This window comes from Falco peregrinus, chromosome W (genome assembly GCF_023634155.1).
Source record: "Falco peregrinus isolate bFalPer1 chromosome W, bFalPer1.pri, whole genome shotgun sequence".
NCBI classification, from domain to species: Eukaryota; Metazoa; Chordata; class Aves; order Falconiformes; family Falconidae; genus Falco; species Falco peregrinus.
The window spans coordinates 1,393,751-1,418,987 of NC_073743.1; the positions used below are offsets into that span (position 1 = coordinate 1,393,751).

The window sequence follows — 25,237 nt, forward strand, 5'->3', positions numbered from 1 at the left end:
AGTTATTTGTCTGATACGAGAACCAAATTCTCATATACTCGTGATTTATAATAATATACACAGGCACATCATCATTTAATAAACATTTTTATATTGTTCGTTCTTTTTCTTCCCTTTTTAAAAATGTACTTGAAGGTTCTAAAGCTATATTTTTGTGTAACTTGTGCTGCAGAATAGCAGATCCTGATTTTATATATTCACAGTTTATATGACCTAATTTGTGCACAGTTTACAATAAGATAAACCAGCAAATAAAAATGTCAGGTCTTTACCACGTGAAACAGGCTGAAGCTTAAGATAAAGTAATAGTGGTAGAAGTGTGCTTACCCTATCATGCAATAGACATATTAAATATAAAAGGAAGGTCTGAAGAAAGACATGGAATTTGCCGTGTAGTGGTGCTTCCTATAGAAAAAAATGAAGATTAAGCAATTGAACTAGGGAAATTCAGAAAGAGAAGTGAGATTACATTAAGCAGTACACAGCATGCATTTCTTTCAGGATGGTTTTTTTGGTGCAGTACTGAATATGCTTTTAATATCTGTATTATTCTTTAACCCCATTTCCCATTTAGAAGTTCTGAAAAATTTGCACAGGTGTTTTTGGGTTTGATGACCGAAGAGGGTCCCCTGTGGAGAGTCGGCCAAGTCACGACAATCACACCAATATGGCTACATGCCGTGCTCACTTTATTAAACAAACAGGTCATATTTATAACTTAAACCAACCGCTCACAAGACTTTACACACAGGTGATTGGATAAAAGTCTCTGGTCACGCGGGCGTCCGTGTCGCTGATCGGTGAGCATGCTGCAGGCGCCTGATCAGAGTGTGCCGATGAGAGTGTGCTGATTTCGCGGTTCCCAGGACTTGCTCTGCACCTGGCTTCTTGTTTGTGCAGAGCTTGTTTTCTTTCTCCCACTGCTTGTTCCCAGGACAATTTAAAGTTGCTCTGCAGCTTCAACTAACAGGCCTGGGTTGTCCAACCCGGACAATGGTAACATATGTCCTCGGTCCTTTAAAAATCCCTCTACAGCTGACTTCAATTTTGTAGCCTTCTGTTAATTTTTGGGTTTTAGCTGATGTGCGGAATTAGACTCTATAACTCGAAAGTTATAAAGTAGGTATGTTTATTGCGCGCAGATGCACGGGGGATCGCTCCTCCACAAGCGTGCATGCCCGAAGTGACGAACAATCTCACATTTATACAATGAAACAAATGAATATTCAATTAACGCCTATACATATTCGTTACCTAAACCCCGCTTCGTATGTTAATTAGCTTATCAGTCCGTTTCCTGGAATGTGGTGGTCTTGCAGGTCTGTAGGTGATTCATGTTCTTGTGACCATCCAATCTTCTCCAGCAAGGAGACTTAGCACTCCCTCCCTCTTGATAGCATTGGAATGTCTCTCATCCTTTTCTCATTCTTTTTTAAATAGCCCCTTTGTTAGAGGAGGAGGGGCAGGCGTCTCCTCAAAACTGTAGTCGTCTCCTCAGAGCTGTGTGCCTATGTGACCAGACACCGCACCCATGACTAGTCACCATACCCACATTCCTGAGCAGAAATATACAATCACAGTCGGTGTCCATTGTCCTCATTTCACACTATTTCTCCATATCATAGCCATATAGGAATTCTAAACTGAGAGGGACAGTTAGGTAAGATTTGGATGGGATAAGAATAAAAAGAACGTTGTGCAGCTTTCTTCACCTACTACTCAACTTCCCACTAATCTTAGATTTACACTCTTTAGTTTAGACTAAGATTAGATAGTTCTGGAAACTGGTAAACATGCCTCAACTTTCTGCCAGTGGTAAAGAAGCTGAGAGACACAAACCTCCACAGAGATTTTGAAAATGTGACCAATACTTCTTTACGTTTAGCTTTGCTCACAGCTTGTGTTACTACACTGGAAATTGATTCCATTTACTGTACTGTGTGTTACCAAAGAGGATGTTTGTCTCAGTTAGTCTGGCAACTCTGATGTAGGAAAAAATTCTGCTACAACTACTTTAACATTTTGCTTATGTGGAGTTGGGAGACATTAAAGTTGTATGTATTTTTTAAAAGTGCATAAAAAGCCCCTTCCCTTTCAGAGCTTATTGTTTTCTACCACATGGTCAAAATTACTGCTTGTTTTGGGTAGTCTCATCAGCCAGTTCAATTTTTTGCAAAAAGAAAACTAACAGAACTCTCCCACCAAACCCCAACGACCACCCGGTAAGGGTAGCTCCACCCAATTTCAGAAGAAACAGACCCCAAAGGACATAAATATAATGAATTTAATTAACCAAAGCTTATGACTAAGTCTATTTAATAAGACTATTTAGTTTTATTTTAACTTGAACTGTCAGTGTATGTGTATAAGACAGACCATTTTGTAGAGGGTCATACCTACGAACTATCTTTCAGGAAAATACATTTTTGCATTAAACTGTCATGGATGGAGTGATGCACTTCACTTGTAAAAGACAAGTAGCCATATGTTTATTGGTATAAAACAGTGATTTAACAAAATTTGATAATAAATGCAACAGTGGTTTAACAAGATTTGATGGCAAGGTATATTTGATTATTTACTGCATAGAGGACAGGGTCAGACAGAGCTGTCAGGGAGACCCTCCCGTTGAGTCATGAGGTTCAGAAAGAACCCCCATGTGTTCTCAACTTCTCAGAGAGGAGTTTAGGTGCAGGTAGATCCAGACTTAGTCTCAAATTTGGTCAACAGTTTATATCTGAAGTATTATATATATACAATCAATCCTTTATACCACTTAGCTAAGATTTCAAAGTTTAGCATGCTACTAATCACCCAGAATCTGTTGCGGCAAGGAATCTCTAAACCTCGAAAAGTAACCTTGAGAGGCATTCCTACTCAAGGGGAGATCCTGGCATGTAGCCTGCTGTGGTGCAGGAGAGTTTAATGGGCCCTGGGCTGTCCACTATTTACGGAGCAAGATAATTGACTCAGTCATATTTGCATACCGACTACAGAAGTTAGTTTCTTTCACACTTTGCTTGAGTCTGACTGTGACCAGCACTGTGGTTAGGTGGGTGTATTGTTCAAATTAGCCCTTGGCTATCATGTCATTATCTGTGTCCCCGGAATCCACTTTGAGTGGATGCAGCCATCACAGCAAAACCCATCCAACTACCATGACCGTGACCGATGGTTATCACCTGAGCATTTTTATGAAAATAAGGGGGGGGGGGGGGGGGGGGGGAAGCACACCATCACATAAAACTAACAGCTTTAGGGTTGAAAAGATGTAAATGTTTACTATTATTATCATATCTTAAAAAGTCAGTCATGCTGTGTCTGTCTTCACATGTGGTTGAACACACTGAATCCACTTGCTCATGAAATGTTGCTGGTAGGCCTCACCCTTTTAACTGTGATTATAGAATGATAGAATCATTTAGGTTGTAAAATAACCTTAATATTATTGAATCTAACAGTAAACCTAACATTGCCAAATCCACCACTATATTATGTCCCAAAGCACCGCAGCTACATGTCTTTTAAATACCTCCAGGGATGGTGACTTCCCCGGGCAGCCTATTCCAATGCTTAACAACCCCTTTGGTGAAGAAATTTTTTCCAAATATCCATTCTAAACCTCCCCGATGCAACTTGAGGCCGTTTACTCTTGTCCTATCACCTGCTACCTGGGAGAAGAGATTGACACCCACCTTGCTACAGCCTCCTTTCAGGTAGTTGTAGAGAGCAATAAGGTCTCCCCTGAGCCTCCTTTTCTCCACGCTAAACAATCCTGGTTCCCTCAGACACTCCTCATAAGACTTGTGCTCCAGACCCTTCAACTGGCCTCAGCCCATCGATCCATCCTGTCCAGATCCCTCTGCAGAGCCTTCCTGCCCTCAAGCAGATCAACACTCTCGCCCAACTTGGTGTCATCTGCAAACTTCCTGAGGGTGCACTCAATCCCCTCGTCCAGATCATTGATAAAGATATGAAAAAGAACTGGCCCCAATACTGAGCCCTGGGGAACACCACTTGTGACCTGCTGCCAACTGGATTTAATTCCATTCACCACCACTCTTTGGGCCCAGTCATCCAGCCAGCTTTTAACCCAGTGTAGAGTACACCTGTGCAAGCCATGAGCAGCCAGTTTCTCCAGGAGAATGCTGTGGGAGATGGTGTCAAAGGTTTTACTAAGGTCCAGGTAGACAACATCCACAGCCTTTACTTCATCTGCTAGGCGGGTCACCTTCTCATAGAAGGAGATCAGATTAGTCAAGCAGGACCTGCCTTTCCTATACCCATGCTAACTGGGCCTGATCTCCTGGTTGTCCTGTATATGCCATGTGATGGCACTCAAGATGATCTGTTTCATAACCTTCCCCAACTCAGACAGAGATGCCTGTCATTCCCCAGGTCCTCCTTCTGTCCCTTCTTGTAGATGGTGTCGTGGTTTAACCCCAGCTGGCAACCAAGCACCACGCAGCCACTAGCTCACTCCCCCTCACCCAGAGGGATGGGAAGGAGAATCAGAAAGGAATGTAAAACTCAAGGGTTGAGATAAGAACAATTTAATAGGTAAAGCAAAAGCCATGCAAGCAAAGCAAAGCAAGGAATTCATTCAGCACTTCCCATGGGCAGGCAGGCGTTCAGCCATCCCCAGGAAAGCAGGGCTCCATCAGGCGTAACGGTTACTCGGGAAGACAAACAAATGCCATAACGCCAGATGTCCCCACCTTCCTTCTTCCCCCAGCTTATATACTCAGCATGATGTCATATGGTATGGAATACCTCTTTGGCTAGTTCATGTCACATGTCCTGGCTGTGTCCCCTCCCAATTTCCCATGCCCCTCCAGCCCTCTGGCTGGCAGGGCCCAAGAAACTGAAAAGTCCTTGACTTAGTATAAACATCACCCAGCAACAACTGAAAACATCAGTGTGTTATCAGCATTGTTCTCACATCAGAGCCAAAACACAGCACTGCACCAGCTACTAAGAAGAAAATTAACCCTATCCCAGCTGAAACTAGGACAGAAGGGTTTTAAATTTGCTAAGCTCCAGTCAACTGGGACCTCCCTGGTTAGCTAGGACTGCTGATAAATGATTGAAAGAAGCTTGGTGAGCACTTCTGCCAGCTCCCTCAGTACCCTTGGGTGGATCCTATCCAGCCCCATAGACTTGTGTGTGTCTAAGTGGTGTAGTAGGTCACTAACCATTTCCCTTCAGATTATGGTGGTTTCATTCTGCTACCCATCTCTGTCTTCCAGCTCAGCAGGCTATGTATTTATAGAAACTTTTTTAATTTTCTTTTACTGCAGTAGCCAGATTAAGTTCTAGTTGGCCTTTGGCCCTACTAATTTTCTCCCTACATAACCTCACAAAATCCTTGTAGTCCTCCTGAGTTGCCTGCCCCTTCTTCCAAAGGTCATAAACTCACTTTTTTCCCCTGAGTTCCAGCCAAAGATCTCTGTTCAGCCAGGCTGGTCTTCTTCCCTGCTGTCTCCTCCTTTGGCACATGGGGACAGCCTGCTCCTACGCCTTTAAGATTTCCTTCTTGAAGAATGCCCAGCCTTCCTGGAGTTCTTTGCCCTTCAGGACTGCCTCCCAAGGGACTCTGTCAACCAGGCCCCTAAACAGGTCTAAGTCTGCCCTCCAGAAGTCCAAGGTGGAAGTTCTTCTGACCTCCCATCCTTACTTCTCCAAGATTTGAAACCTCTATCATTTTGTGATCACTGTGCCCAAGACAGCCTCCAACCATCTCATCACCCACAAGTCCTTCTCTGTTTGCAAATAACAGGTCCAGTGAGGCCCCTTCCCTAGCTGGCTCCCTCACCAGCTGTGTCAGGAAATTATCTTGCACACACTCCAGGAACATCTTAGACTGTTTCCTGTCTGCTATATTGTATTTCCAGCAGTCATCTGGTAAGTTGAAGTCCCCCATGAGAACAAGGGCTAGCAACTGTGAGACTTCTCCCAGCTGCTTATAGAATATTTTGTTTGTCTCTTCCTCCTGGTTGAGTGGTCTATAACAGACTCCCACCATGATATCTGCCTTGTTGGCCTTTCCCCTGATTCTTACCCATAAACTCTCAACCCTATCATCACCATCATTAACCCTGGACATTCAAAACACTCCCTAACATACAGGGGTATCCCACCACCTCTCCTTCCTAGCCTATCCCTTCTGAAGAATTTATAGCCATCCATTGCAGCACTGCAGTTGTGTGAGTCATCCCACCAGGTTTCTGTGATTGCAATTACATCAGAGTTTTCCTGCTGCACAATGACTTCCAACTCCTCCTGTTGGTGTAGATGCTCTTCAGTTGGTCTGTTGATCCCACCACCTTTTTGGGGGAGAAGCCCTAATTCCTATGTGACCGTTCCCAGGTGCTTCCATGGTTTCTAACTCATCGACAACCCTTGCATCTTTGCTGCCGCATGGATCTCCATCCCCTGCCTCCACTGAGATGGCTAAGTTGCTGCATGCATTAGTACAGGGACATTTCAAATGTGCTCCAGTGTATTCAGCACATTGTCGAGCAGACCGTGAAGGACCTCTCTAGCACACCATCCCTCAGTCCTCGATGTGCCACCCCCAGGCTTATCTCTAGCAGGCTTGGGTTTATCCCCTTCCCCCTTCAGGTCTAGTTTAAAGCTCTTTCAATTAGCCCTTGTAACTCCTGAGCAAAGATCCTTTCCCCCCTTTGAGAAAGGTGTTGACAGCAGGCCTGATGTCGTGTGGACTGACCTGTGACAAAAAACAACAAAATTCTGTTGGTGACAGTGGTTATGGAGCCAGGTATTGTTCAGCTGGCTCTTTCTGTTTCTTCCCCATCGTTCCCTGCAACTGGAATGATGGAGGAGAACCCTACTTGTGTTCCTGATCCCTCAACCAGTTGTCCAAAGGCCCTGAAGTCTGTCTTGATTGCCCTCAGACTTCTTGTTGCAACTTTGTTGCTGCCTACATGAAAAAGCAATAATGGATAATAATCTGAGGGCTTGACCAGGGTAGGAAGTTTTCTTGTAGCCTCTTTAACCCTGGCCCCAGGGCAGCAACACTTCCCTAAGTGGGTCCAGTCAGCATATTGGACCTTCTGTTCCCTGCAGAAGAGAGTCTCATGTGACAATAACCCATCTTTTTTTTCTTTATGGAAGTGGTTTTGATGAGGGGCATAGGCCAACTTAACCTTGGCAACACCTCCAACCTGGATGGACTATCATCCTCATCATTGTTTGGTTCTGCTTGCAGAACCTCATACCTATTGTACAAGGACACCTGGGAAGGTGAGGTAGTCATGGAGGAGATGCGCCTGCTGCGCCATGCAGGAACTTGTTCTCATCCCCCCCACCCCTTAAGTCACTGCATTCTGATGAGTGGAGGGAGGATAGGGAATCCTCTGTATCATGTGTCCTATCTGCCTGACAGGTCTGTACCAGAGAAGGTAGCGTGCAGTTCCAGTAGTCAGTCTCCTTCTCAGACTCGCTGATACTCCTCAACCTACTGTCCTCCCTGTCATCTCCTGAACGAACTTTCTGTTAAACAGTAAACTTTATAAGTTTTTTGGGTTTTGTCCCTACCGTCTTCCCCGGTACTCCTATTCACCTCATATAGTTTAAGAAAAAGTCTAATTCTTTGCTGTGTTGTAACAAGTTATCTTTACTATTCTTAGATTGACCCTTTTATTAGTGTGAAAAATCACCTCTATCTCAACATATTTATTTTTGTTTAGAGATTTCTTTTGGAGGGTTTCTAGTGGTGGTGCCAGTCACATTCCATCTCCTCAACAGTGTGTTTCAGAAGCAGTATATCCCCCAGGAATTTCTCCCATGTTCATAAGATCTTGCAGTAGGATTCCTTCTAAACATGGGGTTTATTAATATGCTAATGAATACTAATCATAGAATGGTTTGGGTTGGAAGGGACCTTTAAAGATCATCTAGTTCCACTGCCCCTGCTGTGGGGAGGGACATCTTTCACTAGATCAGGTTGATCAGAGCCCCATCCAACCTGACCTTGAACACTTCCAGGGAGAAGGCATCCACAACTTCTCTGGGAAGCCTGTTCCAATGTTTCACCTCCCTCATCATAAAAAAAATTATGTTATATCTAATCTGGACCTACCTTCTTTTAGTATAAAACCATTATCCCTTGTCCTGTCTCTATAAGTCTTGTTTAAAAGTCTTTTTCATAAGCCACCTTTAAATATTGAAAGGCCACAATAAAGTCTCCCCAGAGCCTTCTCCAGGCTGAACAAGCTCAACTCTCTCAGCCTTTCTTCATAGGAGAGGTGTTCCAGCCCTCTGAGCTTTTTTGTGGCCCTCCTCTGGACGGGCTCCAACAGGTCCATGTCTTTCTTATGTTGGGGGCCCCAGAGCTGGACACAGGACTCCAGGTGGGGTCTCACGAGAGTGGAGTAGAGGGAGAGAATCACTTCCCTCAACCTGCTGGCCACGCTTCTTTTTATGCAGCCCAGGATATGATTGGCTTTCTGGGCTGCAAGCACACGTTGCTGGTTCATGTCCAGTTTTTCATTTACCAGTTCCCCCCAAATCCCTCTCCACAGGGCTGCTCTCAATCCATTAATCCCCCAGCCTGTACTGATACTGGGGATTGCCCTGACCCAGGTGCAGGACCTTGCACTTGTCCTTGTTGAACTTCATGGGGATCACATGAGCCCACTTCTCCAGCCTTTCAAGGTCCCTCAATGGCACCCCTTCTCTCTAGCAAATCGACTGCACCACTCAGCTTGGTGTCATCTGCAAACTTGCTGAGGGTGTATTCAATCCCACTATGTCATTAATAAAGATATTGAACAGCACCAGTCCCAATATGGATCCCTGAAAGACCACTTGTTACTGATTTCCATTTGAACATTGAGCCATTGACTGCATCTCTTTGGACCTGGGCATCCAGCCAATTCCTTATCCATCTAGCAGTCCATCCATCAAACCCATTTCTCTCCAGTTTAGAGACAAAGATGTTGTGGGGGACCATGTCTGAAGGCCTTAAAGAAGTCAAGGTAGATTATATCAGTTGCTCTTCCCTTGTCCACTGATGCAGTCACTCCATCATAGGTGGCCACCATATTAGTGAGGCATGATTTGCCCTTTGTGAAGCCATTTTGGCTCTCTCTAATCACCTCCCTGTCTTCCATGTTTTTGGGCATGTCTTCCAGGAGGATCTGTTCCATGATCTTACTGGGCACAGAGGTGAGGCTGACTGGTCAGTAGTTCATCTGATGAAATTATTCCTGAGAAAATGCTAATATATCATGTGACTATTTGCAACAGAAATCTTACCTCAGTGATACTGAAAAATTCATGGTTGGAGATGGGTGTTTGATTAAAGTGCCTGCACCATGTTCATGTTGAAAATGTTTCAAAACTTCATTTATTGAAAGTAAGTTCAGATAAGTTTTGATGGTCTGTCTTCATTAGGTGGCATAATTCTGTGAAACGAAGCTGAATGTTGAGTTACAAAGTTATGGTGAATGGGGTTATATTTAACTTCTTGAAGAGGGTTATTGGTTAAAACTACTGTTGTTTGTTTATTAAGTTTAGGAGTCTTGTCACTTCTTTGCCTGATTTCTATATGAGAAAAACATGGGAAAATACAGAGGTAATTAGTCTATTCCTATTATCACATTTTTTTCTGTTCATTTTGTAATATGGAAAACAGTACCTTTGCAACTCTCTTTCAAGGGTATTATTAGCACCTTCATAGCCTGGTAACTTCCTTGAAGGCTGGCTGCAGTTTTGGCCCTTGTCTCAGGGAATATATAATTCATTAAAAGTAAGTACTTCTTTTTCAACAGTGATTAGGAAACAAAAGGCTTTCTTCTATTTCTGATCAGTGTGCAGATCAGAAGTATGATACTTTAGCAGTTTTTTTCTAATATTAAGAGAGGGCTACTGTCAGCAGATTGTTACACATACATTACTGTCTACCTGTTGCTATAGCAACCCCACAAAAATTACCTCAGCAGCCATTCAAATTCATTTTTACAAATGTAAAGTACTTATAGCTATAACTAACTTTTAAAACTTGGTCTGTAGTATAATTTTACTCAGACCGATGTTACTGGGATTTTTTTTAAGTAATTTTATGCAATTTACATTTTTTTGTTCTTTTGTATAATGCTTAGCTGAATAAGTACTGTATAACTACAGTATGTCTCATCAAAATAAGACATTTCTTAGCAGGTGGTAAAAATAAAATCATAGTGCCATGTAGTTCTGCCCTAATTTTTTTGCAGTTGCTGCTAACTGTATAACTGACTTCCCAGTAATAATTGTGATTATCTGGTTTTGGACTCCACCTTAAGACAATGGCCAGGATATTTCCAATATTTGTATCATCAGGGTGATTTTAAATTTTGAAGTTAATAAACTAAGAAAACATCTGTTTTTGGCAATTGTTGGCAACACTTGAAAGTTCACATTTCTGGCAAGTTTCATGGTTTTTTTGCAAGAGGCAGTTGTGCCACAAAATCTGATTGCAGAATTTGTGCATGCATGTATGTAGTGAAGCTTCTAAGTGCTTGCAATTTTATTCGGGTGGGGTTTTTTTTAGTTAAACCCTTATCCTAAAATCCCTCATACATGCCTGTTATGTGCTTAAAATTTTTGTATTTGTATATGATTTGTTTGCCCACATAAGCAATATATTTGTCAATAGTTTGATTAGAATTGCAGCAGATGAGTGCTTAAAAGCCATGGTGAATTGGGTCTTTAATAACTAATTGCACAAATAAATAAATAAAAATCTTTATTTTCTGATAGTATTCACTTTCACTCTTCATCCAGAGCAGTCTGAATTCAGAGACTCAAGATGTTTCATGTAGCCCTATCATTTCATTGTGTGTCTTATAAATTAAATGTCTTTAGAAGTCCTTTTCTGGTTGCAGATAAACCAGTGGAAGAGGTAACCATCCTGCTTTCCTGCTGGAGGTTACGGACTTCCCACACTCCAGTCTGTATCAGTCAAGCTGGCTTAAATTTGAACAATTGCCATAGTCTTTCTTTGAGTCTTTCTTTGCTATTCCAAATCAATTTCACAGCAATAGGTTATGGAGACATTGCACAAGCACAAGAGCTAGTTGCTAGAGATAGACTGTGACTTTTGGAAAAAGGTGCAGTGAGAAGCAGCTGGAGTGGGGATTTGGCCTGCACAGTTTCATTTGGAAAAGGTATTTGATGTTTTGATGTTTTTATTTAAAGTTTCTACTTGTGCCAGACTCAATACCAATGTGATTCCCATTACTGTTCTCTGTAATATGCTTGCTGTCATGATACTGGGCATCCTCAGGTGCCAGGAAGGAATATGTGGATTGAAACCAGTTCAAGCCTGTTGCTCTCCTCAAAATTCTTTTGCTAGTTGTTCAGTTCTTATACTCTATATTGGGCTGAGCCAGGTATACACTCCTCCCATGCTGGTCTGGCTAACTCAAGAGAGACATTCACACTCTCTTAATGAACTCAAGGAGAAACATTTACACCACCATTTGATCCACTCAACTTGTTCATCCAACCCTTTTGATATGAAGAAGCCTTGAATATTATTCACTGCAACAATAAAGACTTATAAACTATGTGTCCTGGTTTAACCCCAGCTGGCAACCAAGCACCACGCAGCCACTTGCTCACTCCCCCCCAACCCGGAGGGGTGGGGAGGAGAATCAGAAAGGAATGTAAAACTCAGGGGTTGAGATAAGAGCAATTTAATAATTGAAACAGAATAAAAAGGTAAGAACAACAACAATAACAGCAATAACAACAGCAACAACAACAAAATAATAATAATTATAACAACAACAACCGTTATAATGGAAAGGTAGGACAAAGGATAAAATCCAAAGGGAATGGGAGAAGGGAAACAAACGATGCACAGTACAACTGCTCACTATCCGCTGACTGATGCCCAGCCAGTCCTGAGCAATGATCCCCCCTACCCCAGCTAACCCCCCAAGTTTATATACCAAGCATGACGTCCCATGGTATGGAATACCTCTTTGGCTGGTTCAGGTCAGCTGACCTGGCTGTGTCCCCTCCCAGTCTCTTGTGCCCCTCCAGGACTCTGGCTGGCAAGGCCCGAGAAACTGAAAAGTCCTTGACTTAGTATAAACATTATCTAGCAACAACTAAAACCATCAGTGTGCTATCAACATTGTTCTCACATCAGAGCCAAAACACAGCACTGCACCAGCTACTAAGAAGAAAGTGAGCTCCATCCCAACTGAAACCAGCACAGTATGATAAACCAAAGCTATAATAATCCCTTTATCAAAAGTGTATCAAAGATGTGACCTCACCTTGAGTATTGTGTACAGTTCTGAGCCCCACAATTTAAGGAGATAGGTCACGATCACTTGGAGATTCATATTTCTCTATCCTTTGTAGACATTGCAGAATAATTATCAAGAAATACGTTATAATTTCAGATAAAATTATAGTCTTATATTTCTTACACATTTTATCATATTATTTATCTTTAAATTAACCAGAACTAAATAACTGAAAAATTTTAATTGTTGGTGATTCAACATGTGAAAGACAAGCAAATTTATATGAAAATCATAGTAATCGTGCTATCTTTCTGTAGAATTTACTTGAAGCTATGAAAATGCTAGGAAGGGAGAATGGTGCGCTCCTTTATATTTCCTTCCCTCTTTAATGTTGATATTGCTCTTATTTCTGTTGCAGTTCTTCCTATCCCACACCCCATTTCTTTTCCCAAGTCTTCCTTTCTGTTTTCCTCAGTGGGATTATTGTATCATTCTCTTGCATTCCTGTTTCTCCCCATCTATAGTTACCTTAATGATTTGGACCGCATAGCAGATTCAGCCTATCTGCCAACTCAGCAAGATGTGCTTAGAGTTCGAGTCCCAACAACAGGGATTATTGAATATCCATTTGACTTACAAAGCGTCATTTTCAGGTAGAAAAAATGTTTAACACCCATTCACTTTGTTTCCTTTTACATTAGTAATACCATCTATAGGATATTGGTTAAAAGTACAAATTATTCAGTGTTTTTAAAATTTGAGCTTGTTCATTTTATTTTCATGTTTTTGTCGATATATGATTAACAGCTGTTGTTAAATATGTCGAGAGGATGAGAGACAGGCTGACTTGTGTTTTTCTGAAGGCAGTTATTGGTAGAAAACCTGGAAGTAATTTTTCATTAAAATGAGTATATCAGTTTTATTATGAATAATAAATTATGAAAAGTAAAGGTACCACTTCTGTACTTGATTGTTAAAGAGAAGTGACATTTTGTAAGATTAATATTACTCCTACAAATAATTTTCCCCACAGCTCATTTTGAGTGCAAATAAAATTGCTTAAAGAATAACTATGCAATTACAATTTCAAGTTAGACACCCGAGTGTCTAGTTACATTGAGACCCATAGTGAATTGGGAGTACACTGGCAGCAAATTTTAGTTTTATTTTGACTATTAACTCTAGTAAATACAGATTGTATTCTTTTTATACTCTTAAAATTAGGCAGCCTTGACAAGTTTGGAATTTTGACTGGTAATTTCTTGGGAGAAAGGCAGACTGCCAACTTCATTCTGTGGACGTATGTTTCTGCTGAATATACAGGGCATACATTCTAGAATTGTGGCTCAGCATTATGAGAGTTTTGAGTATCAGAAATTTGAGGGCTTTGAGATCCGTAATAATTCAAATTCAGAAAGCACATCAGACTAAAAAGCAAATACAATAACCTCTTTACTTACAATGCATTCCATTAGTCTTCAGTATGAATGGTAAAATTTTTAAGAAAAACAAACAAAATTGTGTTTTCAACTAAAATCTTGAATTCAGTGTTCCATATATGATTGTATGTTTATCTGCTAAGGTATTTGTGGCGTTGATGTGATCATTGTTAATTTTGCAGAATGGTGGATGTAGGAGGACAACGATCGGAAAGAAGAAAATGGATACATTGCTTTGAAAATGTCACATCTATCATGTTCCTAGTAGCTCTTAGTGAATATGATCAAGTGCTTGTGGAGTCAGACAATGAGGTAAGCAAGCATCAGCATAACTCACAAGTTTTTAAGAAAAAATAATTTTACTAAAATTAATTTTAAGTTTTAAATATTTAAAATTTGATTAAAGCACAAGTTTGTAGACATCTTCAGTAGAAATGTGTGTATCTTTACATAATTATTTGGATATTAAATTTGTTGGACCAATAAAGTATAATGATAGATTGAATACTTCATGCTAAACAGCAAAGCTCAAAGTTGCTAGTTCTTTTAGGACATTTTCAAAGCAGACTGGTTTGTCCAGTCCTGGCTGTTTTCTAAATGTCTACCAGCAGTTGTATGCAACTTCATGTAATGAAATGAGAAGCTCTACAGGGACTGAGGCTAATCCTCAAATAATATGAAACAAACTGATCTCTTCTATGGAGGGTCAGTGGAACCTATTTTGTGTTAAAAGTAGAATAGTTGACTGTAGAGAAATGTTCCTATTGTAGCTATTTGCAGAGTTAGTGTTGTGTAGCTGAGCCATAAAAATAGACAGTGGGAATTAAAACAAAATTCATAGGCTCTTTGCTAGAACAGACCCTAAAGTAGTAAATTTCAGTCCGTTGACTTAAAGTATAGGATTTATATTGGCTTATATTTTCTACTTGTATTGCTATTTCAAAGAATAAAAGAAGAAAGGCGGTGATGTATGAACTAAGCAGGCAAAATGCAGTTTTGTATACAGTTTTACAAAGTAGGGAGGGAATTTAATATTTTGATTTTTTCCTTTCATAAAGATTATTCCTGTTATTCATCAAACTTACATGAGTTACTCACCAGCATTGTTCTATGCAAGTTTTTAACATTCATCTACAAAACTTAGATGACAAAAAGAAAACATTTTAATGTTCTTCATGACTGTGTATATATGCTGATTTCATTGTTTCAGAGAAGGGTTGACATAGCAAGGTAAAACAGATGTCCCTGGGCAATCATGATTGTATTCTCAACTTTCTCCAGTATTAATTTTTTTAAGAAAGACTGGGAGCTCTGAATGCTTTTAAATTTATACTTTTCCCATAAAAGAAAGAAATCTCATTACATTATTTATATCATCAGCCATCTCCTTAAAAAGTACAGCTGTTGCAAAGAAGAAATTTTCAGTTGCTTATATAGTGAATACATCTTGTAATTTATTTTTGTATTCTTTTAACTTGGCAGGTATTGCAATGTTTTTATTTTGTTTTGTAAAATATATATTTGATGTCGTGGTCCAAACAATAATGGAGTCTGACAACACATTATAAAACTAAGCTTTATTGAGGAAGTAAGAAAGTTAAGCAACAATTCTCCATATAACAACTCACCCAATCACTGATAGTGAATACAGGATCATAAGCAATGCCATGGCTCTGGTGGACTGCCACGGACATTTGGTGTATGGGTCATCTGGAAGAAGCAGCCAATCATGCAAATGCCTTCTGAATGTGGAGTTGTAACAATGTAGGTCAGGGGCAGGGTGTTGGCAGTCTGTCTAAGCTGCCAATATTGGTCAAGGGGCAGGGTGTCAGGAGGCAGGGTGTCACTTCCACCCCTTGATTCTCTCAAATCATCACTTGACAGGGAGTTATAGGCTAGGGTGTTATTTTGGCAGGTTGTTAGTTATATAATAAGCTAGGTGAGGTTGGTGTTCCAACACCTGTAGGGTATAAGTTACACAGTCAGAGGTCAAAAGCATCATGAGATGGGTACCATAGAATCACCTCTATCAAGTATCAGTTGCACAGGCATCTGCGAGGTGATTACTATGGCATCTTCTCAATTGCTACAAGAGAGGCTGCAAAAGAGATTACAACCAGCATCCACTTATACCTAGTGGCCCCAACCTGGGTCAAGGAGTGGCTTGACCATGACTGGGAAAATGCTTTACAACACAATCTACAACCCCATCCACTGATATGAAACAAAACATAAATAATAACAATAAACAAGATAATTACAAAAAGTACAGCCAAAATCTTTTGACAACTACCCTGAGATCTGGGAACCAAGAGGTAAGCCATAACCACAATTTGCCAGTTCCCCAATCGATATTTTTGGTTGCCACCTGATGGGCTTTAGTTGTTCTTGTGTTTTCTTAAGGTCAGTCTAAATGCATAGATTTTGATTGACATAGACACAGCAGGTAGTATTTACTAATGCGCAAATGCCACCTTGTATTGTCAGCAAGTACAAGCTAGTGGTTTTGAATGGTAGTCTGTGATACTTGAGCAAATTCTTGCTGCGGTGCTTGGATGACATCAGTTGTTAGGTTTTCTATATTTTGCAGGGTAGCAGAGAGATTGATGATTGCTTTCTCCAGCTTGGAGACCCCCAGCCAAGGAGGGAGGATCTGGGAAAACTGATGAATTCTGGATCCCTGTTCTACCAAACGGTTAATACCACATTGATGTTGCAGGGCATCAGCGTAATTAATTGGGGATTTGGGTCACATAGAGGTTTTCTTCAGCATGCATCCCAGGCACTATTAGTCTGGGTGTGCAGGTCCCCTCTTGTTCCATGGGAAGGTTTTCATGGCACACCTGCTGCACAGCCAATATAGGCCAGGGGCACCTACTGTATTGTGCTAAGGTCACAGCAGCACATGGTATCTTTCAGGCAATTGTCAGTATTGGCATGGTAGGTTTGCATGGTGTAGGATGGACCCTGCTGCATGGTTTATAGTTGATCATGAGATGTATCATAGCCCGTAAAGCTCTGGAGGGCATAGAATTCTGTTCCATTTACCAAGATGGCAGTAGGTAGTCAGTGGTTGAGAGATTAGCCTTAATAGGGTAATATCTGACAAAAGTTTTAGGTGCACAGCCCCACAATTCCACCAATACCAACATTCCTACCACGAGAACCCCTTGGTGCCCAGATGCAGGATGTTGTGTACAAATCCAACAATCAGTTCCCTTTCTGACATTCACCAGCACCTGAGATGTGAGAATTAACAAGTTAGTATCCCAACCAGCAAGGTCCTGGTGGACTGTCCCTAAGAATAGTATCCAGAGCATATTCAAAAGAGGGGTTTGCTCAGAATAACTGACAGTAGTACAAGTAAAACAACTACAATAAACAGCAATATAGCAGCAGGATTTTTCCAGATTGTTATGGTTGAGATAAAGACAGTTTAATAGGTAAAGCAAAAGCTGTGCATACAAGCAAAGCAAAATAAGGAATTCATTCACTATTTCCCATAGTTGGGCAGATGTTTAGCCATTTCCAGGGAAGCAGAGCTTCATCACCTGTTAACAGTTACTTGGGAAGACAAATGTCATGATGTCAAATGTCCCGCTCCCCTCCTCCTTCCTCCATCTTCTTGTGCACCTCAGCCTACTCAGTGGTGGGGCATCATGGGAAGCAGAATAGGCTTTGATGCTGTACAAGCACTGTTCAGCAATAACTAAAACATCCCTATGTTATTAACACTGCTTTGGTCACAAATTCAAAACATAGCACCATATGAGCTGCTATGAAGAAAATTAACTCTATCCCAGCCAAAACCAGTACACAGATCAGTCCATTAATCCAGGGTGGTCCAGTACTTGGGCTGAGTCAGTGGCTCTGGGCTCATCATGGACTTTATAACTTCCTGAAATACAAAATCACTTCTAGGACCTCCCAAAGGGGCAGTCTGTGGATCCAACAATGAGATTTGGGCCCTGGTGTCCACAACAAAGGTGACTGAGAGCCAGTTATTCATGACAACTTCTAATTGATTTGAAGAATCAGTCACCAATATTAGAGTGAGCGGAGGTTATCTTTATTCGGCAGCGCTGGGTGCATGGGGGATCGCTCCACCAAAGTCATGCACACCGAGGGAACCTTTCAGCCCCCTCTTTATACAAGCAACTCAGACCTATTCATTAACTTTCTGGGAAATCATTTACATATTCATTACAATTCCAGGAACTCATTTACATATCTCGCTAAACTAGTGACCATGATTTAAGTCCTTGTCTTTGCCACGCTGTATAAACAACAGGAACTTAGGACCAGATGGTTTTTTAAAGATGACAAATCCAAGGACTTAGCAATTAGTGCATCCGTCATGTTAGCAATAAGGGTCCTTGGACGTTTCCCAACTTTTGGATAAACATAAGTACGTCATCCTATAGATAAGTGGTACATCATTCATCATTCATTCCCCCCTTTTCTAGTAACTTTTGAAAATTTTTTTGCAACTACAAAAAATCATTATGCCTTATGATCATTCTTCGACAGCACCAAATAAAACATTGAAGTAATACACATATTAGTATTCCTAAAACTATTACAATAAATATTATAACAAAAGCATGCTTTATCCATTCCAAATTAGGTAACCACAAAGTCCATTTGTCCCATATAGCTTAAAAACTCCACGATAAATTGTCTTTAGTAATTTCATGCAAGATTTGAACCTTGTTCCATATCTTATGGATGTCTGTTTCAATTTGATTACTTTGATCTACGTATACACAAAAACTCCGATTTATTATTATGCATACCCCCCCTTCTTTTAGGGTAATTAAGTCAAGGGCCATTCTATTTTGGATTACCACCTTACTTAAAGATTTCACTTCCTGGTTCAACCTGCTTATCGTGTCTGTTGTTAAATTAAACATTTGTTCTATTTCTGCAGACGTTTACCACTGTCTTCTCTAATTCAGTAACTCCTAAACACAGAATAAACCACCTAACAAAACTGTGGAATGCAGTATGTCTTATAGCAATGGGGTTTTCATTCCTCTTAACACGTCTTCAGACATTACGATAGATCCCTGGAGATGGAGACGTCTGGTTATAAATTTGATCTTGAGTGGTTAAATATCCTATGGTGCACATACCTGACCATCCTGGGGGAAGTTGTTTTCTGTTAAATCCATCCCCACATAACCACCAATACCCTTGAGGAAGTTTACAAGGCCCATGTGTTGCAGTTAAATTTGCCCCCAAAATCTCCCTGCTTTATACCAACCATATGTCCAATTAGCATCTTGTCCTGATGGGTTATAACCTTGTAATTGGGTACTATTACAAAAATCTATTACTGTTATATTTCCAATTTGATCTACATTCCAATTTCCCACGTAGATGGTAGTTTTATTTATCCAGTAATTATTCCATCCATCAGATTGGGAACAAGTATTTTGCCCTGGGTTTCCAGGAAATGCTCCCCCTGTCCTGCTTCGAGCTTTCCAATGACAGTTATTATCACTTTTCATAAATACTGTGGCGGTTAGGTTTAATATTTGTAAATCAACTCTAGGACCCAACTCATATGTTTTATCATCAAATAGGCAATATCCCCCACGATTGTCTGGCTTTTTCCAAAAGTCTGGCCAGGTAGGCCATTTGTCATCGAGATAATTCCAGTTTTGAGAGGCCACCCCATACAGGGATGTTACCAGGCCTCCTTTAGGAAGAGAGGTACATCTCCAGCATTCCTTGGCTTTCGTAGCATTAGCAACCATTTGCAATGTTTGAAGACGGGTATTGTTTACCCATGCTTCAGTTTCTAAAATACTGACAACTGTTACAATCAAGATCAGAATAACTTTATACAAATATCCCCGATCCTTTTGACAGTCCATTGTAGTAAAGGTGTGGCTAACAATAATCAGTAGGGTCCATTCCACTTCTGTAGAGGATCCCCTTATTATAATTACGATCTAAAGAACCGTAGTTTCATGGGTCCTGCCGGGGTGACGGCCCATGATTTCTTAGGAGCCTTCTTTATGGCAAGTAGTGAATCCAGGCTGGTTGTTCTATTATCTTGACGGCAGTGAAGGTTGTCAGCAGCACCTGATAGGGTCCTTCCCACTTTTCTTCCAAAGGTTTCCCTGAAAAAGTCTTTATATACACATAGTCACCAGGTTTAAAGGAGTGGATTGGTTGATCTAACCCTCTGGGCCTCGTTCCCAATACTTGTTTATTTATAATTTTTAATTGTCCCTGGAGGGCTTTCACATATTCACACAAATATCCCTCTCCTAACTGCCTTAAATCTTCTCCAGCAAATTGTAACTGGTACGGTCTCCCGTATAATATTTCAAAAGGGCTCATATTTTCCTTTGTTCTCGGTTTAGTTCGTATTCTTAATAATGCCAAGGGAAGAGATTATGGCCAAGTTAGATTTGTCTCTTGTCCTATTTTCGCTATCTGTTGTTTAATTAAATGGTTCATTTTTTCAACTTGCCCACTTGCTTGAGGCCTATAAGGAGTGTGTAATTGTCAATCTATTCCTAATACTGTACTCACTTGCTGTATTATTATAGCACAAAAGTGTGAGCCTCTTATTGGAAGAGATTGTTGCCGGAAGCCCAAAACTGGGGATAATCTCATTTAACAATCCCTTCGTTACCTCTCTTGCTTTATTTGTTTGACAAGGAAAGGCTTCTGGCCAATCTGAAAATGTATCAGCCATAACTAATAAATATTGGTACCCCCCTTTTCTTGGGAGTTAGGAAAAATCAACTTGCCACTGTTGTCCTGGCTAATTTCCTCTGCTAATGTTCCCTAGTTTTATTTTATTTGCTGTATTGGGATTATTGTGTAAACACATTTCGCATTGCTGAGTCACCTGTTTTATTACAGTATATAAGTTTCACCCTATCAATTTCTGATTTAGACTTTTATATAAAGTATCAGCTCCCCAATGAGTCTTATTATGTTCTATTAGGGCTGTGGTCCATATTAAATTGGATGGTACCGCTATACGGCCATCCGCCAAATAAGCCCACTCATTTAATTTTACCATTCATGTCCTGAATTAGCTTTAGGTCTTCTTTAGAATAGTTTGGCTCCTGATCTGTACTTACAGTTTGGATTTTATCGTCTGGTATTAAGGATAATTCCTCCTTTCCCACCTCCTCTGCTACTCATCTGGCCTCATGGTCGGCCAGGCGCTTTCCAATTTCTAAATCAGTGCCTCAATGGGCCATCTTATGTTCTTCCTTCCGGGATGACCCTCTTATAACAGCGGGGGCCGTTCCTCACATCAAGGTCTGGCATGGCACATGTTCCCACCGCTCAACGCCTACTGGGTTGCAACCAACAGCGGAGCTCAAGATTCTTCTTGGTGGCAAACACAGAGGCCAACCCAGTCTTGCCCTTGACTATGGTAGGAGGCACCTGACCAACCTTATTCCTTGTACTTCGTTGTCAATGCAGTTTCATCTGCACATCCCATAACAAGTCACTGTCATGGCAAAACACACAGATTTACATGAGTAGAACTACTACAGAGTGTATTTTATTTCAGTTTTTCTGCCAATATCCCCACAGCCTTGCTGACCAAGGGATATTGTTTTACCTGAGCTCGCAGGCCTCCTGCTTATCATTTTTACTGTAACAGGTAAAGCATTTTTCACCTTTCCTGGAATTTATTTCCAGATATACCTGGTTAAAGATTTCTTTTACTTCAGGGAGGTCCTCTTTTCCACTTTTCTATTGAATTAAAGATAAACTCAAGATTTCAATTAATTGATTATTTTTAACTTTTATTTTCATTTCCCCTTCTTTAAACGTCTAGATATTCTAATAAATCTCATCCCAACAAAGATTTTGGTGAATTTGGCATTCTTATTTGTTCTCTTAGTTAGTACTTTAAAGGTTTCAGGATGTTTTCCTGGTGGCCAGCAGCTCCCACAACTGTAACAAATTCTTTTCACTGAAGTTTAACACCAAATAAGTTGTTTTTGTATTCACTAAAATTTCCACCTCATTTTTCCTAGTCCCTAGTTCACCAGAACCCCTTGCTGGTTCTTTAGCTTAGGGCAATCTCGCTTCCAGTGTCCACTTTCCCTACAATATGCACAGTGATCCGATCCCATAGGAGAGGGATTCACTTTTCACTTCTGCCTGACATTCCTCCCGCCTCTGCCAGTTTAGCACGTCCCAGCTCTTTTCTATCAACGTTCCCTGTTCCTTCTATCAACTTTTCTACATCACGATTACCTAGTAACAATCAACTCGAACCTTTATCTAGTGCAGGGGTCCTCAAACTACGGCCTGCGGGCTGGATACGGCCCCCCAGGGTCCTCAATCCGGCCCCCGGTATTTACAGAACCCCCCCGCCGGGGGTTGGGGGGGGAAACCAAGCAGCCGCAGATGACTGCCTGCCACTGCATCCGCACCGGCCCCCTGGTTAAAAAGTTGAGGACCCCTGAGTCCTATTAGATCATCCTGATAAGTCTTTCACAACCAACTTTCAAACCTCTACATTTCCCCATCCGAGATTCACCTTTACTCTCCTCAGACCCGCTGCCTGCCCTAGAGGGGCCGTTACCGGTCCTGTTGTGCTGCAAATGCTGCAGCAATCGGGGTGACATTGTCAGGTCCTTCTGCTCAGTTGTCAGCAACAGCAACCCCCTCCTCCTCACCAGCAGAAGGGTTCGGGGCAGGAGATGCTCTTCCTGCTCTGCAGGTTACACAAGCCTGCCTCTGCAGCAGCACTTCTGTTTTAACTCTTTCTGACCCTGAATGCAAATCTGCTACTTGTTGCTTTAAGTCTGCGTTCTTACATACCATGCCTTCGCAGGCAAACAGCAAACACCCTGCCATGCGTCCCGCAGGACTCAGCCGCACCTTCGAGGGGGTACGTGGGTTTGTACAAACTCACCCCAATACTTTAACACTTTCACAGGGTCTTTGATTCTCCACACACACACACACACACCCCGCCTCAGGTTTTACATACATTAGTGCAAGTTTTTATATCTTACAACGTGTTTCATTCTGGTTGTTCCACAGAAGGAACCATAACCTGAGCTCCTTTTTTTGCTCCTTTTTTTTTTTTTTTTACATAAAAATTTCAACAAGAACATCTTTCTAGTTTAGGTCTCAGATTTTTCCTATCCTTTTCTAGACCCATAATCAAAGGATCAGGTGGTGTTAATCCCACACTACTCCTGACACACAAACATATCTGCACATATTACTTCATCCCATTTTTCCTCCCACCTTAAAAATAACATTAATTGTAGCAAAACGTTATAATTCAGTGTCCCATTTAAGGGCCATTCTTCTCCATCCCCCAATTTATACAGGGGCCACCACTGGTTACAACACTTAATCAAAGTTCTCTTATTCACACTTCCTCCAGGTTGCCCTCCTATTTCCTTCCAGTGACTTAGAACACATCCCAGTGGACTCTTTCTTACTATTCCACCACTCTGTTTTCCCCCCATAATATCTTAATTGCTTTCCCAACCACAGACCACTCTAATTTCACTTACAGCTCTCTCTCTTATCCCAGGATGTCCAAGCCTTACAGTTAGGGCATTCAATTTCTTGCCCCCACCGTATATATAATAATTCTTTACACCACAAGCACCTTAAGATGTACAGAGGTTTACACTAACCCCTCGGATGTTCAATACAATACTCGCATACCCACATTCATATCACACCCAATACAGAAATGTTCTTACATTTAAAACATAAAATAAGCACAACAATTATTATTAATCCTATAATTATCAATCCTATATACAAGGATTGACTCCAAATCATCAACGTTTTAGTCTTCAAACTAAAACATGAATTTCCGATATTACTTTAATATCAAAACAAATACCAAAACAGAATCGAATATCAATCTTATGTATATGGATTGACTCCGAATTATCCAACGTTTTAGTCTTCAGACTAAAACACAAATTACCAGATCAGAATCAGATGTATACCTGCGGTGCTAGCTACCTGGCATATGCCACCCTGCATAAGCACACAGAAATCTTATGATTTACGGACAGCTTTACAGACGGACCGGTCCCAGAACCGGAAATATCCAGAACAAAACAGTACTGTTCTAAATATAATAGTAATATAATATTTACAATTAATATAATATTTGAATAAAGATAGTACCTTTGCTCCACAAGATGGAGTCCTTGTCTGCTCCCATGGTGATCCAGATGAGATGAGGAGCCCCTGCGGGAAAATCCCCGGGGGTACCCTAGGGAGTCCCCGCTCTCAATGGGTCCCGCAGCCGAGCAGAGGAGCTCCCATCTGGGGTGCCAAATGGATTTGAAGAATCAGCCACCAATACAGAAGCAAGCGGAGGTTATCTTTATTCTGCAGCGCTGGGTGCATGGGGGATCGCTCCACCAAAGTCATGCACACCGAGGGGATTTTTCAGTCCCCTCTTTATACAAGCAACTCATACATATTCATTAACTTTCTGGGAAATCATTTACATATTCATTACAATTCCAGGAACTCATTTACATATCTCGCTAAACTAGTGACCATGATTTAAGTCCTTGTCTTTGCCACGCTGTATAAACAACAGGAACTTAGGACCAGATGGCTTTTTAAAGATGACAAATCCAAGGACTTAGCAATTAGTGCATCCGTCATGTTAGCAATAAGGGTCCTTGGACGTTTCCCAACTTTTGGATAAACATAAGTACATCATCCTATAGATAAGTGGTACATCATTCATAATCAAGCCTAGGACGTAGGGTATGCAAAAATGTGTGCCAGGAAACAGAACTAGGAGGCATATCTCTGTCTGGTGGTGGACACCCACCCACCAGTTCTCAGGCAGCACCTTAGAGGAAGTAGGGACTGAAGGTGAGGCACTGCAAGGCTCACAGGGAAGGGCCAGGGGCAGGGCATCTGGTGTCCAGGTCATCTTGCAGCAACAATGAATCGTGCAAATGCCTTTTGAATGGAGGTAAGTATTGTACCACCCCTTGGCTCCACCAATGGTAGTGCGATTTGAGAGAATCATACCTTACAGGAATAATGTGGGCAGCACCCTGCCTGTGCTGCCAATTTTGGTCAAGGGGCAGGGTGTCAGAAGGTAGGGTGCCAGATGTGAATTTAATTATTTTTCTCAGTGTATTGATCTAACAGAATCACACTACCAGTATTGTGTTTTCAACTAGACCCCAAGTATGGAACACAGAGTGGAACATGAATGAAACAAGGAAAAACAGTAGTGCAAAATGCTTTCAGCATAAAATGCATCCTGCTTAATGAGGTAGACAGAGATGAATTTAAGACTGTAATGTGTGCTATAAATAGGCTCCTAGTTTTTGTGAACATTTTGGTTTCTGTTAAATGTAAATAAAAATACATTGAAATAGTCTTTTTAGAAGGAAATTGAAGAGAAACCTCACTTTCACAATTTTGCTTGGATGTTAGTGTGTTAAATTATTTATAACTTGGCCATCTTCTTTAGAAGATGGAAGAATATCTTCCTGGGCTTTCAGAGTATACAGTCTTGTCCTT

General features: G+C 41.0%; 1 protein-coding gene and 1 long non-coding RNA gene across 2 annotated transcripts in view; one reads left to right on the plus strand and one right to left on the minus strand.

Moving 5' to 3' along the window:
- The window catches only part of LOC129783094 (guanine nucleotide-binding protein G(q) subunit alpha-like), a 126,867-nt gene that overhangs the window by 84,738 nt on the left and 16,892 nt on the right, over positions 1-25,237 (plus strand). The window contains exons 4-5 of the mRNA XM_055792783.1: positions 12,791-12,919; positions 13,888-14,017. Of these exons, the coding sequence (XP_055648758.1) occupies positions 12,791-12,919; positions 13,888-14,017 (259 nt within the window). The remainder of the gene's footprint in view (positions 1-12,790; positions 12,920-13,887; positions 14,018-25,237) is intronic.
- LOC129783100 (uncharacterized) lies at positions 673-24,432 on the minus strand. The gene is made up of 4 exons (XR_008745082.1): positions 23,867-24,432; positions 11,990-12,080; positions 9,283-9,431; positions 673-6,730 (listed from the first exon to the last, which is right to left on the minus strand). It is a non-coding gene; the product is annotated as an uncharacterized LOC129783100 (long non-coding RNA).